The sequence below is a fragment of the Patiria miniata genome, unplaced genomic scaffold (genome assembly GCF_015706575.1).
Source record: "Patiria miniata isolate m_02_andy unplaced genomic scaffold, ASM1570657v1 HiC_scaffold_3, whole genome shotgun sequence".
Classification (NCBI taxonomy): Eukaryota; Metazoa; Echinodermata; class Asteroidea; order Valvatida; family Asterinidae; genus Patiria; species Patiria miniata.
This window is the reverse complement of record NW_024037069.1, coordinates 22,528,250-22,548,299: the sequence shown is the minus strand read 5'-3', so window position 1 is coordinate 22,548,299 and position 20,050 is coordinate 22,528,250. Positions and strand designations below refer to the sequence as shown.

At 40.6% G+C, this 20,050-nt stretch overlaps 2 protein-coding genes across 3 annotated transcripts in view; both read left to right on the top strand.

Annotated features, from left to right (window-relative positions):
- The first annotated feature begins 1,874 nt into the window (after nucleotides 1-1,874).
- Nucleotides 1,875-12,707, top strand: LOC119738310 (high choriolytic enzyme 1-like). 2 transcript variants are annotated; one of them, XM_038213155.1, is made up of 11 exons: nucleotides 1,875-2,154; nucleotides 5,697-5,792; nucleotides 6,299-6,326; nucleotides 6,894-6,971; nucleotides 8,075-8,145; nucleotides 8,509-8,596; nucleotides 8,938-9,055; nucleotides 9,189-9,367; nucleotides 9,753-9,965; nucleotides 11,279-11,398; nucleotides 11,847-12,707. In XM_038213155.1, the coding sequence occupies exons 1-11, from the start codon at nucleotides 2,077-2,079 to the stop codon at nucleotides 11,975-11,977; spliced, it is 1,200 nt and encodes a 399-aa protein (XP_038069083.1). In that variant the 5' UTR covers nucleotides 1,875-2,076; the 3' UTR covers nucleotides 11,978-12,707. The 2 variants fall into 2 exon arrangements, with proteins under 2 accessions (XP_038069083.1, XP_038069084.1); XM_038213156.1 differs by lacking the exon at nucleotides 6,894-6,971.
- A 1,561-nt stretch (nucleotides 12,708-14,268) lies between these two features.
- The window catches only part of LOC119738127 (balbiani ring protein 3-like), a 31,720-nt gene continuing 25,938 nt past the window's right edge, over nucleotides 14,269-20,050 (top strand). The window contains exon 1 of the mRNA XM_038212869.1: nucleotides 14,269-14,869. Coding sequence (XP_038068797.1) covers nucleotides 14,795-14,869 — 75 coding nt within the window. The 5' untranslated portion in view covers nucleotides 14,269-14,794. The remainder of the gene's footprint in view (nucleotides 14,870-20,050) is intronic.

The window sequence follows — 20,050 nt, the reverse complement described above, 5'->3', positions numbered from 1 at the left end:
GAAGCAAAAGGACAAACAAACTCTTGTCTTGCCCCGACCTTCATATTCACAATCGGCTTGTACACATTCACATTCACCCATACTGAAATTTGTATCCCTGTGGAGACATTTCTTTGTTCTCGTTTACTAAAGTTTTCGAGTTTGAAAGTACAGTTTCAAAATGCTCTTATTTTAACCAGAATTAATTTCCTTGGCTGAAATTTGGACTTAATAACCCTTTTTTTAAATTCCATCATTTGCGACGGATCAACATACCTTGGAAATTCCTAGTTTTTGAGTAAAATCCATATATCTCTTTCGTGTAAACCTTGTGGAGACTATTCATCTATAGAAATTGCCCTGTGGAGACGTATACAATCTTTTGTTCCCTATTGTGTGCATGTCTCCAGAGGGCACGGTGTATCAGATCACAATCGGCTTGTACACATTCATATTCACAATCGGCTTGTACACATTCATATTCACAATCGGCTTGTACACATTCATATTTACAATCGGCCTGGACATTATTTCGTGTTATTACACAATGTCAATGCCAAGATGCCAGTCCCATTCAGTGCGGCCTTGCTATAATAAGGATACGTTTTTAAACATTCGAATTGACTGTTATTTCAGTAATATTATCAAAAACAACAACTGAGACACCACCCATAACTTGACCAAGTGAAATATTCTGAGAATATAACAAAATCTGTTTTTGGTGTAATTTTAGGAAGCTTTATTATCCGCCTTAGGAACAACAATCAACCATCATGCAGAGGTCCCTCGCAGGCGCGGTTCTAGAACCAATATTTGGGGGGGGGGGGCTAGCACGGTGGATCCAGAATTTTTTCAGGGAGGTGTGCTGAAATGTTGACCGGTTATTTTTTTCCAGACACTTAGGCCTCCGAAAATCAATAGGTGGTGGGGGGGGGGGCCTCATGCCATATTTTCAATAAAATCCTAAAATCATTCACACTATATTAACTAATGCACCCTTGTCACGGCTAGCTATTTCTTCTCTAGGGGGAGACCGTTTGCATGTACATCACAATCCTTCTTTTTGGCTAATGCAATTTCCTCGTTATTTTGTTCTTGATGAAAAATTGATTCTGAAAGGGTGATAACTTAACATGAAACGGAGGGGTTCTTATCGTTTTTAATTGTATTTTGCAAATAATGGGTTCCTTTTTTTGCAGGAATCATTCACAGTCTCATGTAGTCCCGTTTTTGAATGTAAGTTTCTTTTTGTTTATTATAAACTCAAAATATGAAATGCACCAAAAGTTTTCACAAAATACGCATTTTACGCACTACCTCCTGGTTCCAGTATGGAACAGCATGCCAGACGTCATCGCGGGTCATCCCAGGACAACAGAAACCAAGGCCTACTGCTCAATAAAAGATTCATAACTTTTGTGATAATATGTACTTTTTTCTTCGAATCATAACACTTTAATTATTGTTAACATTACTGCACTCTGTTATCATTCTTTTGGTTCATTTTGGTAAAAGTGTGCAATGCTGTTTTTCGTCCAGTACTTTTCCGTAAACTAAAAAGGGCCACCACCCCCTCTTTAGGTCGGCGTCTTGACAAAGTCTATAGAGCCCATATTGCCTCCCCGACACTAACATTACATCAGCTTTTTCTTTTAAGGTCGAATTAAGTTGACGTATTGGAGTTAATTCATGAACCTTGTGAAAAAGTGCTTGCTAGTAGATAAAGGAAGTGCGAGAGTATAGATGCCAATTACACGGGGGCGGATCTACTGGCAGAAACGCGTCGTCCAAACTTGCTCTATGACATGACGTCATTTTGTGCAGTACTAACTGCAGCTTGTCCATTCATGATCATGCGACAACCAGACGGCTGTTTTATTACTCGAACATCCCGTGTACCATGCACTACACATTTCCTCGAACGACCAGAGAGCCGTGATTCGAAAGTATAAAAGAGCACCGTGAAAGCCTGTTTCACACTCATCGGCACTTTCACTCTTCTATGAGCAGGTTGGCGCTCTCTAATTGTTGGCTGGTTGCGAGTTTGTGTCTTTGCTGCGAGTGGACTTCGTGAATTCTGAAACAGGAGAATTGAAGATGGAACCGAATGTTTGTACGATGAGGACCGCGGTCTGCGTTCTTCTTTTGCATGTGTTTGCAGCTGTGGCCTACCCGGTAAGTAAAAGAACTTTCCGAGGAACCAACATTCAGTAGCCATCTGTATTTTTGTTTTAATTTATTCATTACGGATAATAGTTTTAAAATTTAATTCAGTAACCTTGAAAGCACAAGATTCTCACGCTGTACTCGTGTGAACAAAGCATCAGGCATCTTATAAAGATATCCTCAGTACAACGCTCAATGGATGTCATTTTTTTTCCTTAGAAAGAGCAACTTAAAGTATGTTTTCTTCTTTATAATAGTGTTCTTTTTTATTGTTATCTAACTTATCCATCTGTTACAACCTTCAGAAAAAAAATCCCCACTTGAATATGTTGTCATTTCCATAATATTGTGAAAGTTACGATTGCATAACTAGAGCGCAAGGGTGATGCGGTATTATTTTTAGTTCAATCCTGAGAGCAAAAGGTCCTGTAAGCTTTGGCTGCTTTCGAAATTTCAAAGGCAATTTTTTTTTTTTGGGGGGGGGCTACGATTTGTTAATTCTTTTGTCGTGTTCTTGATCTTGAGAACTGGGGTGTTATTAAATCAAGTTAAACACGGTGTTTATGACTTTCACGCATTTTAGGGGAGGGGGTTGATGAGGTTTTGGATGGAAATCTGCAATTTGATTTTGTCATGCAACTACAAATTAAAATTGATTGAATCAATATTTTAAAATGCACCTGTTTTCGAGACACTTGTAAGGATCATCCATGATATATTTGTCTTTTTGCCAGTTTTTGTTTTACTTTAGTTTTTTTGGAGGGGACAATGTTTGTACCCGGAGCAATAACTACAGGACAAACTTCTTCCAGGCTTATTTGATTGTTATAATTGGAAGAACGAAATTAAAACCATTTTTTTTTTAAATAACATCAGTGTAGGCCTCGTTGAGAAGTTGGCGACTGCCCTGCACATTCCAGGTCTTAATGTAACAAAACCTTCAAAACCTTCACAACAACGGAACTTTAAATCGGCATTTCATTATCGTTCAAGTTTAGCGGGATAACACTCGAACCACAGACAATCTTTTAACAAAAATGATTTTTAATCGTTCTTTTTGCTGTGCTTTATCATTTTCTATGTCAATTTTTTTCATGTTTTTAAAGCCACATGCTACCAATGCAGCAAAGTCACTTTTTAAAAATTGACTTTAAGTTGACGTTTAAACGCGGAGTAAGATAATTGATTCTCAATAGCCTCTGTACTAATGACGTCACACTTTGTTTACATTATGCTCAAAAAATTCCATCTTATAATTACATTATGCTTTCCTATGGTGCTCAGTGGTCCATGGGCCCCCACTGGCTCAATAAAAAAAAGTGCACAGGTAAACAAAGAGTGACGTCATTAGTACAGAGGCTTAGGGAATCGGATGCAAGCATGCATTCCTTCCCCTGATCTCCGCTAAACAAAGATGTCGCAATCGTTGTGCAAGACCTGTCGTGACACGTTCATGTAGATGCCGGGGTGGGGCATGCAGGCTCTGCGACGTTTAACTTTCATTTTCTAATACTTCTTACGAAATAACTGAATTGCCTGTTTGTGTGTTAATGTTGTAGCCTCGGTTCCAGTGACCTTTTACTTTCAAAGTTTGGGGAATCGCGCACACACACAAACAATTACTGGCCGGTAAAATCTAACCTTATGCAGGGTGGGTCAAAAGGAAAGTGACCCGGAATAAAGATTTCTTACAAAGCAATTTAATATGATACACGAATGAAATAATATCTTTATAAGAGCATGCTCTTCCACCCATCTGAAAAAAAAACATGAATTACTGAAGTAGATCCATGCAATCAGAAGTTATGTTTTAATAAAAGAACCTATTTTTATAGCTGTCCGTTTGAAGTTATTGAGCTGAGTGAGAATTGCAGATTACACTCAAGTATTCAAATACAAATGACATTTTAATCATTGAAATCAAGACTGAAACATTATTTTTACTGACAATCATTTTTTTTCCTGAAATATTGATGGCGATTTTTGTATGTATTCCGTTGCAACTTTTCGTTCATTCATCGAGGTGGGAAAACGTCCATGTTTCGTTGTATTGAGTGGGTATTCATCAGTTCGTAGAACGGTAAATTATCAGTGGTGGACAGCTGAGTTTTGTGATTTTTTTTTATTGCAATAGACATAACTTGGGAATAGAGTATGCAAATTACATGAAATGTTCACAGTTCAAAGTCAATAAGGTGTACTTTATCCCTATTTTTTTTCACGAAATACAGCAAGCCAAATATTTTTAAAATATTTTTCAAATTCGGCCACTTTCATTTTTCACCCTGCATGAAAAGGAAAAAACACTTGTGGCTTTATTATCCGGAAAGAAATATTACGCCCCCAAGCTGGATATCCGACAGGATTTTCAGGTTCACAAAATTAATGGTTATTGCTTTAATGGGTGTAACTCCGATACGGTTCCGCTGTTATCAACGTTACCTGTCTGATTGATGTTGTCGAAATTTTGGGTGTTATTTTCTGGGGGTTTTAGTTTCAATTCCCTACATTTCCCACTTCCTGCATATTATCTGGGGTGTTTTTTCTTTGGTTTTATTTTGGTTATTGCTAGGATTGATTCATCAATATTTTCCCTATTCGCAAAAAATGTTCTATACCGAATTCCACTTTTTAAAAGTAAAGAAGTGTATAAGTTAATTTTAGATATTAAACATTGAAAGCGTTGATCATTCGTTTTGTTGACAACACCATGCACACCCATGAAGATTAATCGTTAAACATGTACACTCAACCAAAAAAGAAAGTCCCCCTTCCAATACTTTTTTGTCTAACTCAAAATCCACTGAGCACCTCTCGCTCAAACAACGACTAATCAGTACAGAAATTCCTTAGCAATCCAGCAATACTCTTTATTTGGCCCCAAAACAGTGATAATGTGTACGAATTTATGCAATTGATGACAAATGATACCGAAAACAGTTGCACTTTTGTAAACCTGCATGTTGCGGTTCAAACTCACCTTGCAAGTGTACAAAGGTGTAACTTTTTTCGGTACCACTTGTCATAAATTGCACTATTTTGTACAATTATCACTGTTTTCGGCCAAACAAAGAGTATGGCTGGATTGCTAAGGAATTTCTGTACTGATCAGTCGTAATTTGAGCAAGATGTGCCCAGTAGTTGTTGAGTTAAACAAAAAAAGAATTGAGGGGGGACTTTCTTTTTTGGTTGAGTGTAGGTCTGTGACATGTCATTCTTGTTTAAGTTGCAGGTATAAATGCGGCTTTTTGGCAAACTACCGAGGCTTATTTCATTTCACCTTGCCACTTTCACTACTTTTTCAACTGATGCTTCATCGATGGCTTACGTTTCCTATTAAATTCCAATGTGACTGGTTTAACGATGACCTTGCTTGCATTTCAAATTACACTGATGTGTGAATTCTGATGCGTTGATATCGAAGAAAAAGAACAAAAGCCATTTTAGTAAGTAAACAGGCAGGTACTGGTAGAATATACATGTATATTCGTATATTCGTAATATGAAAGTCAGGCGTCAATTATACTGACTGCTTGTATTTTATTTTTAAGGTGGATTCATCTGATTGGCATTCGGGTTACTCGGAAGCAAGCTCGCATGGGTCATCCGATGTTCTACAATCATCGACAAATCAAGACACAATTGAGGTAGCGTCATTTTCATTAGAAAAATAGCCAAAAAAAAATGTCCAGTTAATTTGTTTTAAACTTAAAGGTGTTCTCAGTTATGTTAACACTTACATCACGTAGGGCCTATTTGCTTTTCCAATACCAACATCGCCACACGAGACGATTTCATCGAAATTAAGACGAACCAGAATGCTACAAATATGAATTATACTGCACCTGAAATGAAATACATTAGTGGCGTTTTGAAATTGAAATTGAGAATTGAGCTCGACGATGTTCGGGGACGAAGTTAAAGTATCGATATAGGGAAGTGTGTGTGTGCTATAAGTGTTGAAATAACTGGGAAAACCTTCATCAAAAGATTGACCACGATCTGAACAGGTCTTGAAGACTTGCGACGGGGCTTTATACTGAAAAAAGGCAGCGGTAAAACAAAACTTCCCCAAAATTCTTTACCCAAAATCTAGAAAAAAAAATACATAGGCCTATTTAATTAAAATAAGCCTGTTCTGCTTTTTCTCCAGATTGCATTCGAGGACACAGCGTTTGAGGGTAAGTTGAATGAAATCGGGGGAAAAAGTCAAAAGTCTTTTAATAAGTCTTTAATAAGGGTATGTTCCTGATGGCCAACCAACCTCCCCCCCCCCTCCCGTTTAACCAAATTTGTATTCAGATAATATCAATAACAACATGTACTTCACACAAGAATACAATGATAAGGAAACGGAGGACAATTGATTTGATCAGGGACAGCACTATGATAAAAGGCTATTAACAAGTACAGAGGCTTATTTCCATCGGAGTTCCATAACTGACACAGAAAACAATCCTTAATCTATGCAATCTCAAACAATATTGGGAATTGTTTAGTGTTGACCTCAAAACTTCATTTCCTCCCCCCCCCCCCCTCGATACATTTTGGACTTCAAAAGCTCAACCCCCCCCAAAAAAAAAAAATATTGCTTTTGATTTTATCCCTGCCCTTTGACAATTTTCGAGTTCACCACTGAATAAAACACAACCTCTTCATCAACATAATTATCAATATCACCACCACCAACTCATCACCACTACACCACGACCACAACAATCTAACGTTGCTGCATCGTTCCTCTACAGAACCTTGGAACATTAGCAATAGCTCCGAGATGGTTGCCATGGAGCTCATTCTGTTGGAGAACGAGAGCGCCCCCAACGGTAGGTCTTGCTCAGGTTCTTTGTGGCGCGGTCCCAGCATGTTTGCGTGAGAAAAACTCTTTCGAAAGCCAGTCATCATTAAAACAAAAAACTATATTCTCGGCGTTCGCGCTCCTTTTTTTTTCATTAGTGATGCAATCACTAATGCCAAAAAACAAACAGTTTGCCCAATATAATTAGATAGTGGGGCAGATAGGGGAAATATTTGAGGGAATTGTACCTTTGATGATACAAGCATGGCATTTGGCAAGCAGTCAGAGCATGTCTTAAGAAAGATATCTGGCTGTAGGGCCATCGCAGATTTGTCCTTTGAAAAAAATATAGGTAGAATAACAAGAAATTTGCAAAATGTTCAAAATGGCTGCCATTGCTTGTTATTGTACCTATATATTTCTTTCAAAGGACAAATCTACGATGGTCATGTAGCCAACCATCTTTCTCATGACATACTCTGACTGTGTGCCAAATGCCATGCTTGAATCATCAAAGGCACAATCCCATCACATACCTGCCGTACTAAGAGGCAAATCATTGTCATCAAGTTATTACTTCTGCAATTCCGATTGTGGGGAATTATTCAGACTGGTTGCGAAATTTAGAGCACTTTTTTTTAATGCAGACGGAAACGTTTGACCTGCAGTCCAATGTTTTATGTCATTCCCTCAAAAGAAAACAAATAAAGGATCTAACCACAAAAGGACTTTGCGATATTTCAGTGATGTAACCAGTATTACTACAGAAAACGGATTTCCACGAAAACCTTTTTATAGAATATTCCTCTTTCATCTTTCGCAACTACCGGATATTGAGCTCATCTAGTGCATTTAACATATTGTTTAATAACGCAGAATAAACAAGCATGCCTTTGTTTTGCTTGTTTTATATTTAGTCTCTTATATCGTTATTTACCGGGGAGGAAAACTAATTTCCTAATGAGGGAAACATTCGGGATTTTGTTTTAAACCTATGGTTGTGCAACTCACATAGTATACATAACCATATTACCTCATTGTGCATGAATTACCACGACAATGGGGGTTATTTTTGAAAGAGAGCATAATTTTTGTTTTGTTCCTTTTCCCTTTCCTCCCGTTAATTGACAGAAATCAAGCATTGGCTCGTAGAGGGAGACATTATGACTGTTCATACCCACCATGGAAACACGCAAGCATCGGTAGGTATAATCAACAGGTGTGAATTCCTCAGAGCCCCCTCCCAGCCCCGCCCTAATCCCCCCACCCCCCCCCCCCCCCCGCCCCCCAAAAAATACTGCAAATGACGGTTGACGCATACATTGATTACACTTTTCCGTTAGTTGTCTTTCCTCTGCGATATACCAAAATGTTCATAATGTTTACCGAAAATTGACCCTCCGCTCCAAAAAGCTGATAAGTCTCATCTTCCCCCCCCCCCCGAACTTCCAATTTCCTCATTGTCGGATGGCGCCTGACGGTACCCGACAACATTTAATTTTGGTCCATTGAGCTATCGCCTGAAAAGTAATTTATAACACACATTAAAATTGTATCTATTGCAGCACGACGTTAACAAGAGAAATGCTCTCCGAGACCGTTCAAAACGTTGGCCCCAAGGCGTGGTCCCGTACACCATCGACGACTCTTACGGTAAGAATAAATATTGATGTGGTGTCAAGTATTCGAAGTGTTTGATTCTTTTAGAATGTTTCAAGTTGCCTTTACAAATTGCATGAAAATTTGTGATAGTACTAGATAATTTGCATTACAGCTACTTTTGTTCAATGCTTTTGTTCGGCGCGTGCTTTTGTTCAATGGGATACGTAAGGGTCTAGCGTATCACCGTGAGCCAAAAGCATTGCACCTGCGAGATGGCTACCATGCAATGAGTCAGTTAGAGGAATGGTAGTCAGGTTTAAATCTCATCGATTTAGCAGCTGACAATGGGGTGTTTTTAAAGGTATTTTTTTTATGTCTTCTCTCCCTTGAAGATGCTACTTCACGGGGGAAGATTGTAGCCACCTTCAAGATCTTCCACAGGAATTCTTGCATCCGGTTCGTCAGCCGGACAAACGAAACAGACTACATTCACATCCTACCAAAAGACGGGTGAGTTCAAGTTCGAGTACACTTGTCTTTGCCATATTGCTAAAACGTTCCTTTTCCTCACTCGTCATCACCGCCATGGCCAAATCTTGTTCATGCTTGTTGATCGAATGCCTTTTTTTATCCCACTGCTCAGGTGCTGGTCTTACGTTGGTCGTAGTGGCGGCTCCCAGGAGCTCTCCCTTAACGAGACGTGTCTGTCCAATCAAGGCACCATCGCGCACGAGCTCATGCATGCTCTAGGCTTCGGACACGAGCACAATCGGCCTGATCGGGACGAGTTTGTTACCATCCACTGGGACAATATCAAGTCGGGTGAGATTTCCATGTCAGCTTCCACTCTTTTTTTTCAGACTGGGGGTCCAGAGACTTGCCAAACCAGATATAGTGACTCAGGTTGATCAAATAATTCTGATTTCAAATCATATTTATTTACTATTTACTCCTCGCATCTAACGTTACATCTGATGACAGGTCCTCCGTGTACACATGACTAGACATTTTCAAACGTCCCGCCTCTCCAAAATTGCAAATTCCAAGAACATAAGCAAACTGCAATAACAGAAAGAAATCATTTGTATTTTTGCATAAACTTTCGTTGACACCTTTCATTGACAGGTTTACGAATTCATGCTTATCGTCGACTTATTAATTTTTTTATTTTTTTTAATCACCTTTTTTACCTATCTTGCTATCCCAGGAGAAAGGCACAACTTCCAAAAATACGACCAGTCTACCCTAGACCACCTGAACACAACCTACGACTTTCGCTCAGTCATGCACTTCAACAAGAAGGCCTTCAGCAAAAACGATGAACCGACGATTGTGCCCGATCCAACGGACGAAATCATCGGCAACAGGGAGGGCCTCAGCGCCACCGATAAGCTGGAGCTAAGTCGGTATTACAATTGTTGTAAGTTGACTTTTACAAATCTAAACATTAATTGCTTCAAGTGGCAGATCGATCTGCATGGGCGTCGTCAGGATTTTCTCTAGAGGGGAGCTAAACATATTTTTCCTCAAAAATAATCTGTATTTCTCAACATATTCTCGATTTATCAGTTTTAAAGGGGGGGGGGGGGGCAGGGACATTTTGTCCCCTTCCCCAGCCCATTAAATTTACACCAATCTGACTTCGCGCCTCATTTTTTTTTCTCTCTTTTTTTTTCTTCCTCCCCCCCCCCTTTTTTCGGGGGGGGGGGGATTTCCCCCTTGCCCCCCCCCCCCCTCTCGCGACGCCGATTCGTTGTAGGGGAGGATTAGGGGGACGGGGAAACCCAAAGAAATACGTCTGTATGTCCCAGTACAGCGGCTCGTTGGGCTCGAATTCGAGGCCAAAAGAAACTGGTGACTGAACATGTACTATGACAAAACAATAAAGCATTGACTTTAGCGTCATGGAATTGTCATCAACCAAGTTGCAAATTGATGGTTCGGACTTCGCCTCTGTTTCTAAGAAATCATTTTGGATGACCCGAAGGGACCTGGGATTCCCTCATGGGCCTTATGCACGAGTTGGCCATTTTTGTCGAGTTCCCTAAATGTATTTCACATGATTGTTGACTGTTGAATGGGATGGCGCCAGTCCATTTATGCAGGCATAATGCAGCCTTATTATGTCATTTTTGTAAATCTGGCTATAAAATTAGGGAATGTTTAATTCCAAGTTTTAAATTATTAATTGAAGCAGACTGGAATTAATTTGTAATCAACTTGCTTTCATTTTTCTTCTACCTCACTTTCAATTCAATATGGCCAACTCGTGCATAAGGCCCATACCCAAAGACCTATTCAAGCTGTTGACCGCTACGTCGCGAAGCATTGTGGGTAGTCGTGCCTAGCGCACATGCGCACGCGGAAGCGTTCACCCCTGGTCACCGGGTATAAAATGAAGTTTATCAAATGACAACTCAAAGAAATCAGAGGTCACTTGCAATATGATTGGTATATAAGAGAGAAAAAGAGAGAATGCGCATGCAACGTCGACTTTCGACTTCAAATGAAGGTGTTGACTCCTGTACACAAAGAGGGTGCAATGTAAAACTCGGGCTTTTTAAAACCAGTGTCCTGCAGGATCATGTTATCTGGCTGCGATCCGGCTAGCCAGTGTCGGACCTATTTCCAAACTGCAAGAGGCAGGGGTTATGCCAGTACCGCGTTTGCCCTCACAATTTGGTTTCAGCTTCTTATTTTCATAATGTCTTTCTTCCCAACTTTTTTTTTTAGCTTGCCAAGATATGGATTCCAGGTGTCGCCAGTGGGCTCGTTCAGGCAGCTGTGAGACCAACAGATCCTACATGTTCACATACTGCCAGATGAGCTGCAGGATCTGTGGACCAGGTTCAGGTGAGTTTTCCGCATCGCTGACCTCGTTGATATGACCTTTGTATGACCTTCGAATTTTATATGACCTTTGACTCCACGACGTGAAATAAATTAGTCTTGGTTCCAAGACGTCCTTAATAGCGCGATGCGATGTTTCAGTGCGCACGGGTTATTGGACTTAGCAGCGGTTCACGGATGCGGGCGCCCTTTATACGCGCGCAAACAACAAGGCGCAACTTTGAATTTTAGAAATACGACTAGAAATAAATTTGATTATTCGACCAACTCTTGCAGTATTAATGAAGGGAAGCATTAACTTATTTTCCTTCTTCAATCTCTGACGTCCGTCATTTGCAAAATGTATCGCATGGTGGCGCTACTCCAACTATAAGGCAAGAGGGCCGAAGAGGGATTTTTTTTTTATGTACGATATACAACTGAATATTATATTTTCCTTTTGATTCTTTAGGTAGGAGGTGCATGGATAAGAGTGATTATTGCAGCCTGTGGAAGGATCAAGGTCACTGCGAGACGACTAGATCCATGAGGCGTGAATGTAAGCGTACCTGCGGCTTTTGTACCTCAAGACGACAGGAGTGAGGCATCGACGATACAAGGTGCTGGTTCGATTGTTGAGCGCCCTCAGTGGACGATTTATTGGCAGGGATGAGCTGTGAGTGGTTGCTAAGCGGTATCCAAACCTCGGCTTGTCTCCGGCTTTGGTTACGAGCATCAACTCAAGATCTGAGTCCTCTGAGCCGAAACCTTACGATTTAGTGTAGCTTTTTTTCTGTTTATACAGAAACACTAAATCGTCTAAATCATGATTCCAAAAGTTTGGAGACTAACTTTTTATTTCGTTGCCGCAGCCCGAAATGAAGTCAGACCATAACAAAGCCGAGATTAGAAAACTAGTCTCATTGCAAGTCGTTTTAAATCAGTGCCCCAAAGACCGTCCTATTATAATATAAACCAGTGAATTTTGAGCATCTTTGAGACACAATGGTTGTGATGGATGTTTGCATATTTATTTAAATCTTTAAATATATTTGTAATATAGTATTTTTAGATATTATATATAAGTGGTTTATCTCAGTAAGCTTGATTTATTACAGTTATTAGACAGTTATTAGACAGTTCAAATAGCAGGTTATTACCTCGCGAAGTTTACATTTAAAAAATGCCTCAATGTTCTTCTATGTCATTAAGAATCTTTAGTATTTATTGCATTTTAAGAGGATAATCAAACAAATAGTACTGTTGCTTTATATTTATTGATATCTGAGTTATCCATAATGTCTTACAAAAATAAAGGCCCTTTTAATACTGATACATGCGTTAAATTGAATCTTAATTAAACGATTGTGTATGTGTTTTTGAGTCTGGCCACTGAATAGTTATGAATCATCCAAGTTTTTTCCGCTTGGGAGAGGGTATCTCTGAGTGAAGGTTGTTCATTTTTTTTCATTCACAGGAAAATCTTGACGAAAATATAAACGACCAAAATGACCATCGATCGATAACGCATGCCCAAATCATTTATTTTGCGTTGGAACTTACAGTTGAAGAGAACTTGGAAGTAAATTTCACCAATCAACGACTGGATACTGAAGTTTATTGGCTTTTCCTTTGTTTTGAGCATTTTTTTAAAACTAGCACACGCTCGGTTTATTTGTCTTCATTTCAGTCATGTTTGGAGACATCAGATATGATTTGTCCCCTATCTGAAATTGAGACGATTTGAATTCTTCATGTTCACCATGCAAACCTGCAAGTCTCATTTAATTCGAATTCTTTATAATTATATTTCGCCATTGTTAAACCCAACAAAGTGTCATACAGTCATAGTACAATACAATAATATTTTAGTTCGTGTGATATACCGATTGCAGTCATAAAAATCGATACAAAAACATTAAGCGTCCGTTTCTTGAAATTAAGTTTACGGAATAATCGATTCTTGAAAACTAATCTTCGACCCCCCCTCCCCCCTCCCCCTCCTCCCTCCCCGGCATAAATTATACGAACCCCCGATCACGCGTCCTACTTTATCGCTACAGTTCTTAGTGCATTCCAAGTCTCTTCCTCACGCGGTTTTCATATACCTTCCTGAGAGGAAACTTCCGCCGCACGGCGCAGTGGCCCTGGCCATTGCTGACCCCCAATTTCCCTTCGCTTGTAGTTTCCTTCTCTTGTTTATCCAGGGAACACCTTGTTCCTACAGCCAGGACCTCAAGAAGTTTGTATCCTTGAAGTTTGTATCCGTGGACAGAACTTAAAAACGGTGGTTGTGTTCAAAATCCCGTAAATTGAGAAGTACATGTCGAGTGATTTGATTGATACTTGTACTAAAAGAAAGCTTATTTATTGGATTTTCATATCCTCGATTTTGAAAGTGCTACGTGCAGAACTTCATTAAAAAATGGTCATGTCATTTGGGTTTTCCTATTTTTGTGACTCACCCCGTATGTTTCGTTTAACTTTAACTGGCGTGCTGAAACAGATGTTGGGACTGAGATTCACAGGGGCACACTTTATGAAGCCAGTAAAACTCTAGTTTCCTGAAGGGTAATGATAAACAATCCCAAGGACCAAAATACTCTCAGCAAAGGGTTTCCCGGAGCCAGTTCATGTGTAGGGGCCCGGGGGGGGGGCTCACAGCGCCCCTGACCCCTCCAAATTCCCAGGAGACTTTTTGCTTGGTCTGCACGGTCTGCACCGTGAAAAAAATGCCAGTAATATCATGTTAAAACTCAAGCTGGTCCCGGGGATAATAATAATATGCGAATGAGTGATGGCTGACCTAGACGGTACAGGAGGTCACAGCGGGGATGAGGAACTCGTTTTACACGGTGTGTGCGATGCGCGCGCAGCGCAGAAGCCCAGATGGTGTGTCCCTGCTGTACGCTCTCCCCTTTTGGTGCCGAGAGTTCGCGCGGTGAGGTTGTGTGAGTGTGCTGCCGGGTCTTCTCTGTGCCGTGGCAAGCTGAGTGGGTAAGGGATCGCTGGAAGGCCGGCGTGCGGTGAGCGACGGATCGAGTGGAGAGTTGCTGACACAGCTCGGCCAACTTTGGCAAAGTTGGAGCTAGCTGGGGCTTCATCGCAGCGGCACGTATTGTTGTTTGGTGTGACCAGACGGTGGCTTTTGTCTAGGACAAACTATAGAGATTGGTTCTCACTGACCAGGTGATGGTGAATGTCATAAGAACAGTTTAGGGCAAACTCAGGAAGCTTAGCAAAGGATCAAGACCGGCAATCAGCTGTAAATCTTGCTAAAAGCGCGGGCAGGTTTTTTTTTTCAAATTTAAATTCCTTCAACCAAGCAGCCGGCCAAAAGTTTCTAGCTCAGTCCAATTTCATATCATAGTGTGTTTGCATCGACGGACATCTTATTCAGTATCATCAGGACGGAGATCAATGAAAATGATGGAAGCTCATCACTTTGTGTGGTTACTACTACCCGCTCTCTGTGCAGCTTCCACGGCGTCTGAGGTAAGTATACACACCACGTATACTGCTGTCATTCGTCAGCAATTTTTAGTTCTCTAATAATAGATCACTTGCATTGCTTCCAGATTTGTGCGTACACTGAACGCCAATGTTCCACACTGATGTATCTTAATATTTACAACTCGAAGCACCCTAGTAATGCATTCATGGCATTTCTGGAATAATTTATGTGATCGGTTTTGTGTGAAATCAGGTATAAAAAGAACTTAGGCCAGAGGGCTCTGGTATGAAGCAAGGCTAGTAGGATCTTCAGAAAGGTGTTTTGACGTTGTTAAATGGGTTGAAGGTTATAATACAATTTGTTGCTATCACGCTGGTCTACATTGATTGGGCAGCAATCGAGGCCATATCCAGCCTCAGACTCCCTATTGTGGGCGGAGCGCTGGCAATGGATAGAGTGGTCATGGGCGTCGCGAGGGGGGGGGCAAGGAAAAGCAAACAAAAACAAAAAAAAGGAAGAAAAAGAAAAGAAAAAAAAGAAAAGAAAAAGAGGCGCGAAGACAAAGTGGTGTAAATTTAATGAGTTGGGGGGGGGGCAAAATTTCCCTGCCCCCCTCTAAAACTGATAAATCGAGAATGTGTTGAGAAATGCAAGCATTTTTTGGCCAACATTTTTTCCAAAAATCCTGGCGACGCCCATGAGAGTGGTTGGTATAGTGATCGTCAATCAACGTTCATTCATATGACTTGGTAACAAGTTTAACCCATCTATGTGATAGAACGGCTCCATTATTATATTGCCTTCCATTGCATCACATTGGATTACGAGCGAATGTGAGTGGTTAATAGCCAAGTTCGTGTATGGTTCAACATTTCCGGTTTTCACTAAAAATGTGGAACAGTCATAGTGACTTCCTTTAAAACCGAGAAAAAAAACCAAGTTGAATGGAACCTATTGTTTCTGCGGCCGGGATGTCGGACCTCAATGTCATCACATCCTCTGATTAATGTCATCTAGTCCTTCAACTTCAACTTCCAGCGAATCACGCCTGATTGTGTGAGCCACGCGCGTCAGCGTTAAACTGAACGATGTTGAAGACCAATATTATGTCATTCGTCGTACTTTTTTTCAATGGCAAGAATTTAGCCTACGATAAAATATCTAGGGCAGGTGTACGGCTACTCTTGATGGGTGTACGTATCATGACGCTACCTTAATACTAGAAGATCGGTTTTGCTATAACTACGACACCAAGTCGCGTACTTTAGTCCGGACACGCTTTGTTTTTAATTCACGTAGTCCGTTGCAAGCTAGTTTGTCACAATTCACATGCCACCACAAATCAATTTACATCCTCAAGGTTGCCAATTTGCACAACTTTATGCCTTAACGAATCGTCCAAAATGACCTGTGATTTTCTCCGTAGACCCTCTACCTCGGTCCATGTTTTAAACCTCAGTGTTGTGAAAGAAATATTGTAGTTCTCAACACGGGTGACCTCCGAGTCCGGCTGTGTATTAAGAAGACAATTAACGTCCCGCTTGCAAAACCGCTCTCTCATGCCGATCGTGGGACTCAAAAGAAAAGAGATGAAGTTGATTTTTCTCCCCACCAGTCGTCAATTTAGCTATTTTCGATCGGTTTGAAACATATATAACCAGTGAGCTTTTTTTGTATCCGATGACAAAATCTGCAGCGCAGCGCTGCCCCTGGGGGATATCGAGCCGTGCAGACACTCCAGGTGGTTCTACCATCGGCGGGGCCGATTGAGATCCCCGGAAACTTCGCATTAAAGTTGTCCTGACCCCTGAAGTCCTCCTTGTTCCGAAAAAAAGGTCCCAGGGTGCGATAGGACGTTAAATATCTCAGATGCTTCTATATTAAGCTTTCATGTATAAGGACTCCAGGAGGTTGTCATGTTTTCTTGGAGACTGAAACATCATCCGTAAAAGAAACAAAATAATTATCTTCCAAAATATTTTCCATGTTGGTTTGGTTGCCCAAATATACTTGGCAGAGCATCGAAGCCTCTGCCCCCTCCCCTCCGTCCCCAACTTGCAGGGGTTGCACACAAAATTGCGAAGGGGCTGGATGTCTTGGACTTTGCTTGAATATCCTACTGGCTGCCCACCCGATCCACACAGTAATGTTGTCCCAAACCTTGGTTATAAAAATGTTGTTGAAAGGGCTCCATGTTTTTCTAATTGTTTGAAACCGTTATGAACCTCCTTCGGGAACGAAGGCAGGCCCAACATAATTATGTTGGGACCGACGACCAAGTCGGGACGTGCTTTTTACCAAGATCATAAAGCCAGGCTTTCATTCAGGCAGAAAATTCTGAATCTGCAATTGCAACAAAACTAAGTGACATAGTCTGTCCTGACTGAAGCTTCCATTTCATCATTGCTGCGTGACAGTGATGAGTCAAACTGTCTCTCCATGATGGCTATCCATGATGGTGAATCTTGGGAGTGGGCGGAGACAGGAAACACGCTGTGGCTGGGAGAGGAAGATTTCAATTGATCAGCTGATGCTGGAGGTCCCGGTGAATGAGTTGGGCCAAGCTATTAAAGCGGGACATTTCTATTTATAATACACTGTGTGGTAACTACCAATTCGAACTTGGCTCCCATTCGTAAACGGTTACTGAAACCATCAGATGTGCCGTCAGTAGGCCCCTATATACTAAAACGTAATCGTCACAGATCGATAGAGGATTGGGTGCTATATCCCTGAACACCAACAGTGTTATATAGTCCAGCTCATCACATGTACTCATATAGGTCCTCGCAAGTCCGTCACATACCGTAATTTTCGGAATATAAGCCGCGGCTTATACGTTGATTTTGCCCATGATAATGTTTACTGCGGCTTATAAACAGGGCGGCTTATACGCCGAGCCTTGAAGGATAAAAATGAGATTCAAATGTATATTTAATGTACTGGTATAACAAAAGATCTGTTGCTGAAATGAATCATCAATTAAGAAAGTCAGTAACAAACCAAAAGCACGTCCATCGAGCGGTAAAGTACGGCAAGTGAAAGCTGTCTCTTCGACATCGACAATCGGCCGTACGTGATACTAGTGCTGCATGCTAGCTGCATGCATTCCCCATGGACCACACCATTTGTGGTAATAAAGGGATGTACTTTCTTGGGAACAATAATTACCAATATTTCCGCTGTTTAAAAAAAAAAAAAAAAAAAAAACTAATACTTTTTATGGAGTTCGAAACATTTTATTTGATAATCAGTTGTTCAACGTCACAATATAATTATTTTTCTTGAAATGTATTCAAGAAACGATGTAAAACTCAAAGCAGGGGCTAAATCACCCCTTACGAAATTAATGGATTCGTCCATAATAAGTAATTATTTTTTTATTTTACTTCAATCAGTAACTGAACCACATCCACAAATATGACAGAAACGCTAAATGATGAGTTTAGTTGTCTTTTCAAGAAAATCACGGAAAGAGAAAATTTAAGATGTGTTTCTGAAACTATATTCTTGCTTTTTAATGTCTTTGAACTCAGTTCTACGGTTGATTAGGCCTACTTAAAGACGTCACAGAAACCCGTAAATTCGCGGAGTACATATCGAAGGTTTGATATAATGTCCAGCTTGATTCGGAACAATGACCTTTGTTTTACTAATCATGAGTCATTATTTCTGAACTTAGGGCAATGAGGCATTGATGTGATCTACACGAATTGGCCTTGTCATTGTCACGTCTATGGCCACTGCCGCCATAATTATAATTCAAGCAGGTGGAACGGTTCATTTCTCTTCATTACAAGGTCATTATGTAATAATGACTGTCCTCACTGGAATTTCGGCTAAATGATGTGTTATTTCTTACCAGGCCGAAAACTGTTACCGTCAGCATACCTTTTTTAAAAGTGATATACAACATTTGCAAACTTCTAAAAACAAAACTTCCAAATTCATTAAATACCCTACTTGATTGAAAGTGAATAACAGTCTAAAGCATTCTGTGAAATCATGGCACTTGGCGTGCTGTCATTTTCAAGAAGGTGGCCTTTTGGTATAAATTTCCAACGATGGCCGGCCGACCATCATCTGAAAATTTGAAATGTTTAAAGAAGTGCACTTTTGAATAAAATTAACCAAAAAGGGGTGTCAAGTAGTTTTTATACATTGTATTGTAACACAAAATGTGTTCCTAAGAAATATTCATTTCATGGACACTTTAAAATTTATGCAGCTCCGCTTTCGCAAATATTTCTCGTACAAATTATGTACATGAACATGACATTTATTGCGCACATACCTTTAACCTGACTTGCTAGCTTCCCGTTAGATAGTTGCGTCAGCGCAAGCTGGGCCCGACATAACACCGGTTAAATGTCCCCAGAGTGACCCCACATCGAAGTTCATCGTTCTAAATTGACGGCGGGTCGCCAGTCGTTACCGCCAACGCAAGCTGAAACGTTCAAACACGTGCGCGAATTATCCACGTTGACACGGGTTATGATTCAATTTGAAAAATAAATCGCTGGTAATATCGAGTATTGATAAGCAATTCCACCCGTGTAATGACAAGGGAGATTCTGTCGTGCGCGAACCAGCGATGTAACCGCTAGACAACCCAGCCCTCGTTAAAATCCAAATTGAAATGGAAATTGACGGTCGTGCCCTGTCGCGGTCGCCTTGACGCGGCATCGATGAAGCCTTGAAATGAGAGACCTTTCCCGGCAGAGAGTTGTCTGGGTAAACATTAAAGTGCAGCAGTTGGTCCTGTATGTGATCCACGCACGTGGCCTGCCTTGATAGATGCACCAGTTGGCAATACGAAAAATTACCCCAAATTACCCAATCATCATTTTAATGAGGCTGCGGTGTTTAAAAAAAACCCAAGGCGTTTCACTCGACATATTCATGTTCACACATTCGTAACTGCCATTCAAACTTTCTTCAATGCTCGTAATCACGGACGGACCATGTACTACGATCGGAAGATTTTATTCGGCAGAGAGTTGTCTGGGTAAACCTTAAAGTGCAGCAGTTGGTCCTGTATGTGATCCACGCACGTGTCCTGCCTTGATGGATACACTAGTTGGCAATAAGAAAAATTACCCCAAATTACCCAATCATCATTTTCATGATGAGGCTGCGGTGTTAAAAAAAAACCAAGGCGTTTGACTTGCTATATTAATGTTCACACATTCGTAACTGCCATTCAAACTTTCTTCAATTTT

What these genes read in the sequence shown, in the direction of transcription:
- LOC119738310 (XM_038213155.1), top strand. Translation starts at nt 2,077, where the DNA reads ATGGAACCGAATGTTTGTACGATGAGGACCGCGGTCTGCGTTCTTCTT. An exon ending in CACATCCTACCAAAAGACGG is followed by an intron (nt 9,056 to 9,188) that starts GTGAGTTCAAGT and finishes CCCACTGCTCAG; the next exon opens with GTGCTGGTCTTACGTTGGTC. An exon ending in AAGTCGGTATTACAATTGTT is followed by an intron (nt 9,966 to 11,278) that starts GTAAGTTGACTT and finishes TTTTTTTTTTAG; the next exon opens with CTTGCCAAGATATGGATTCC.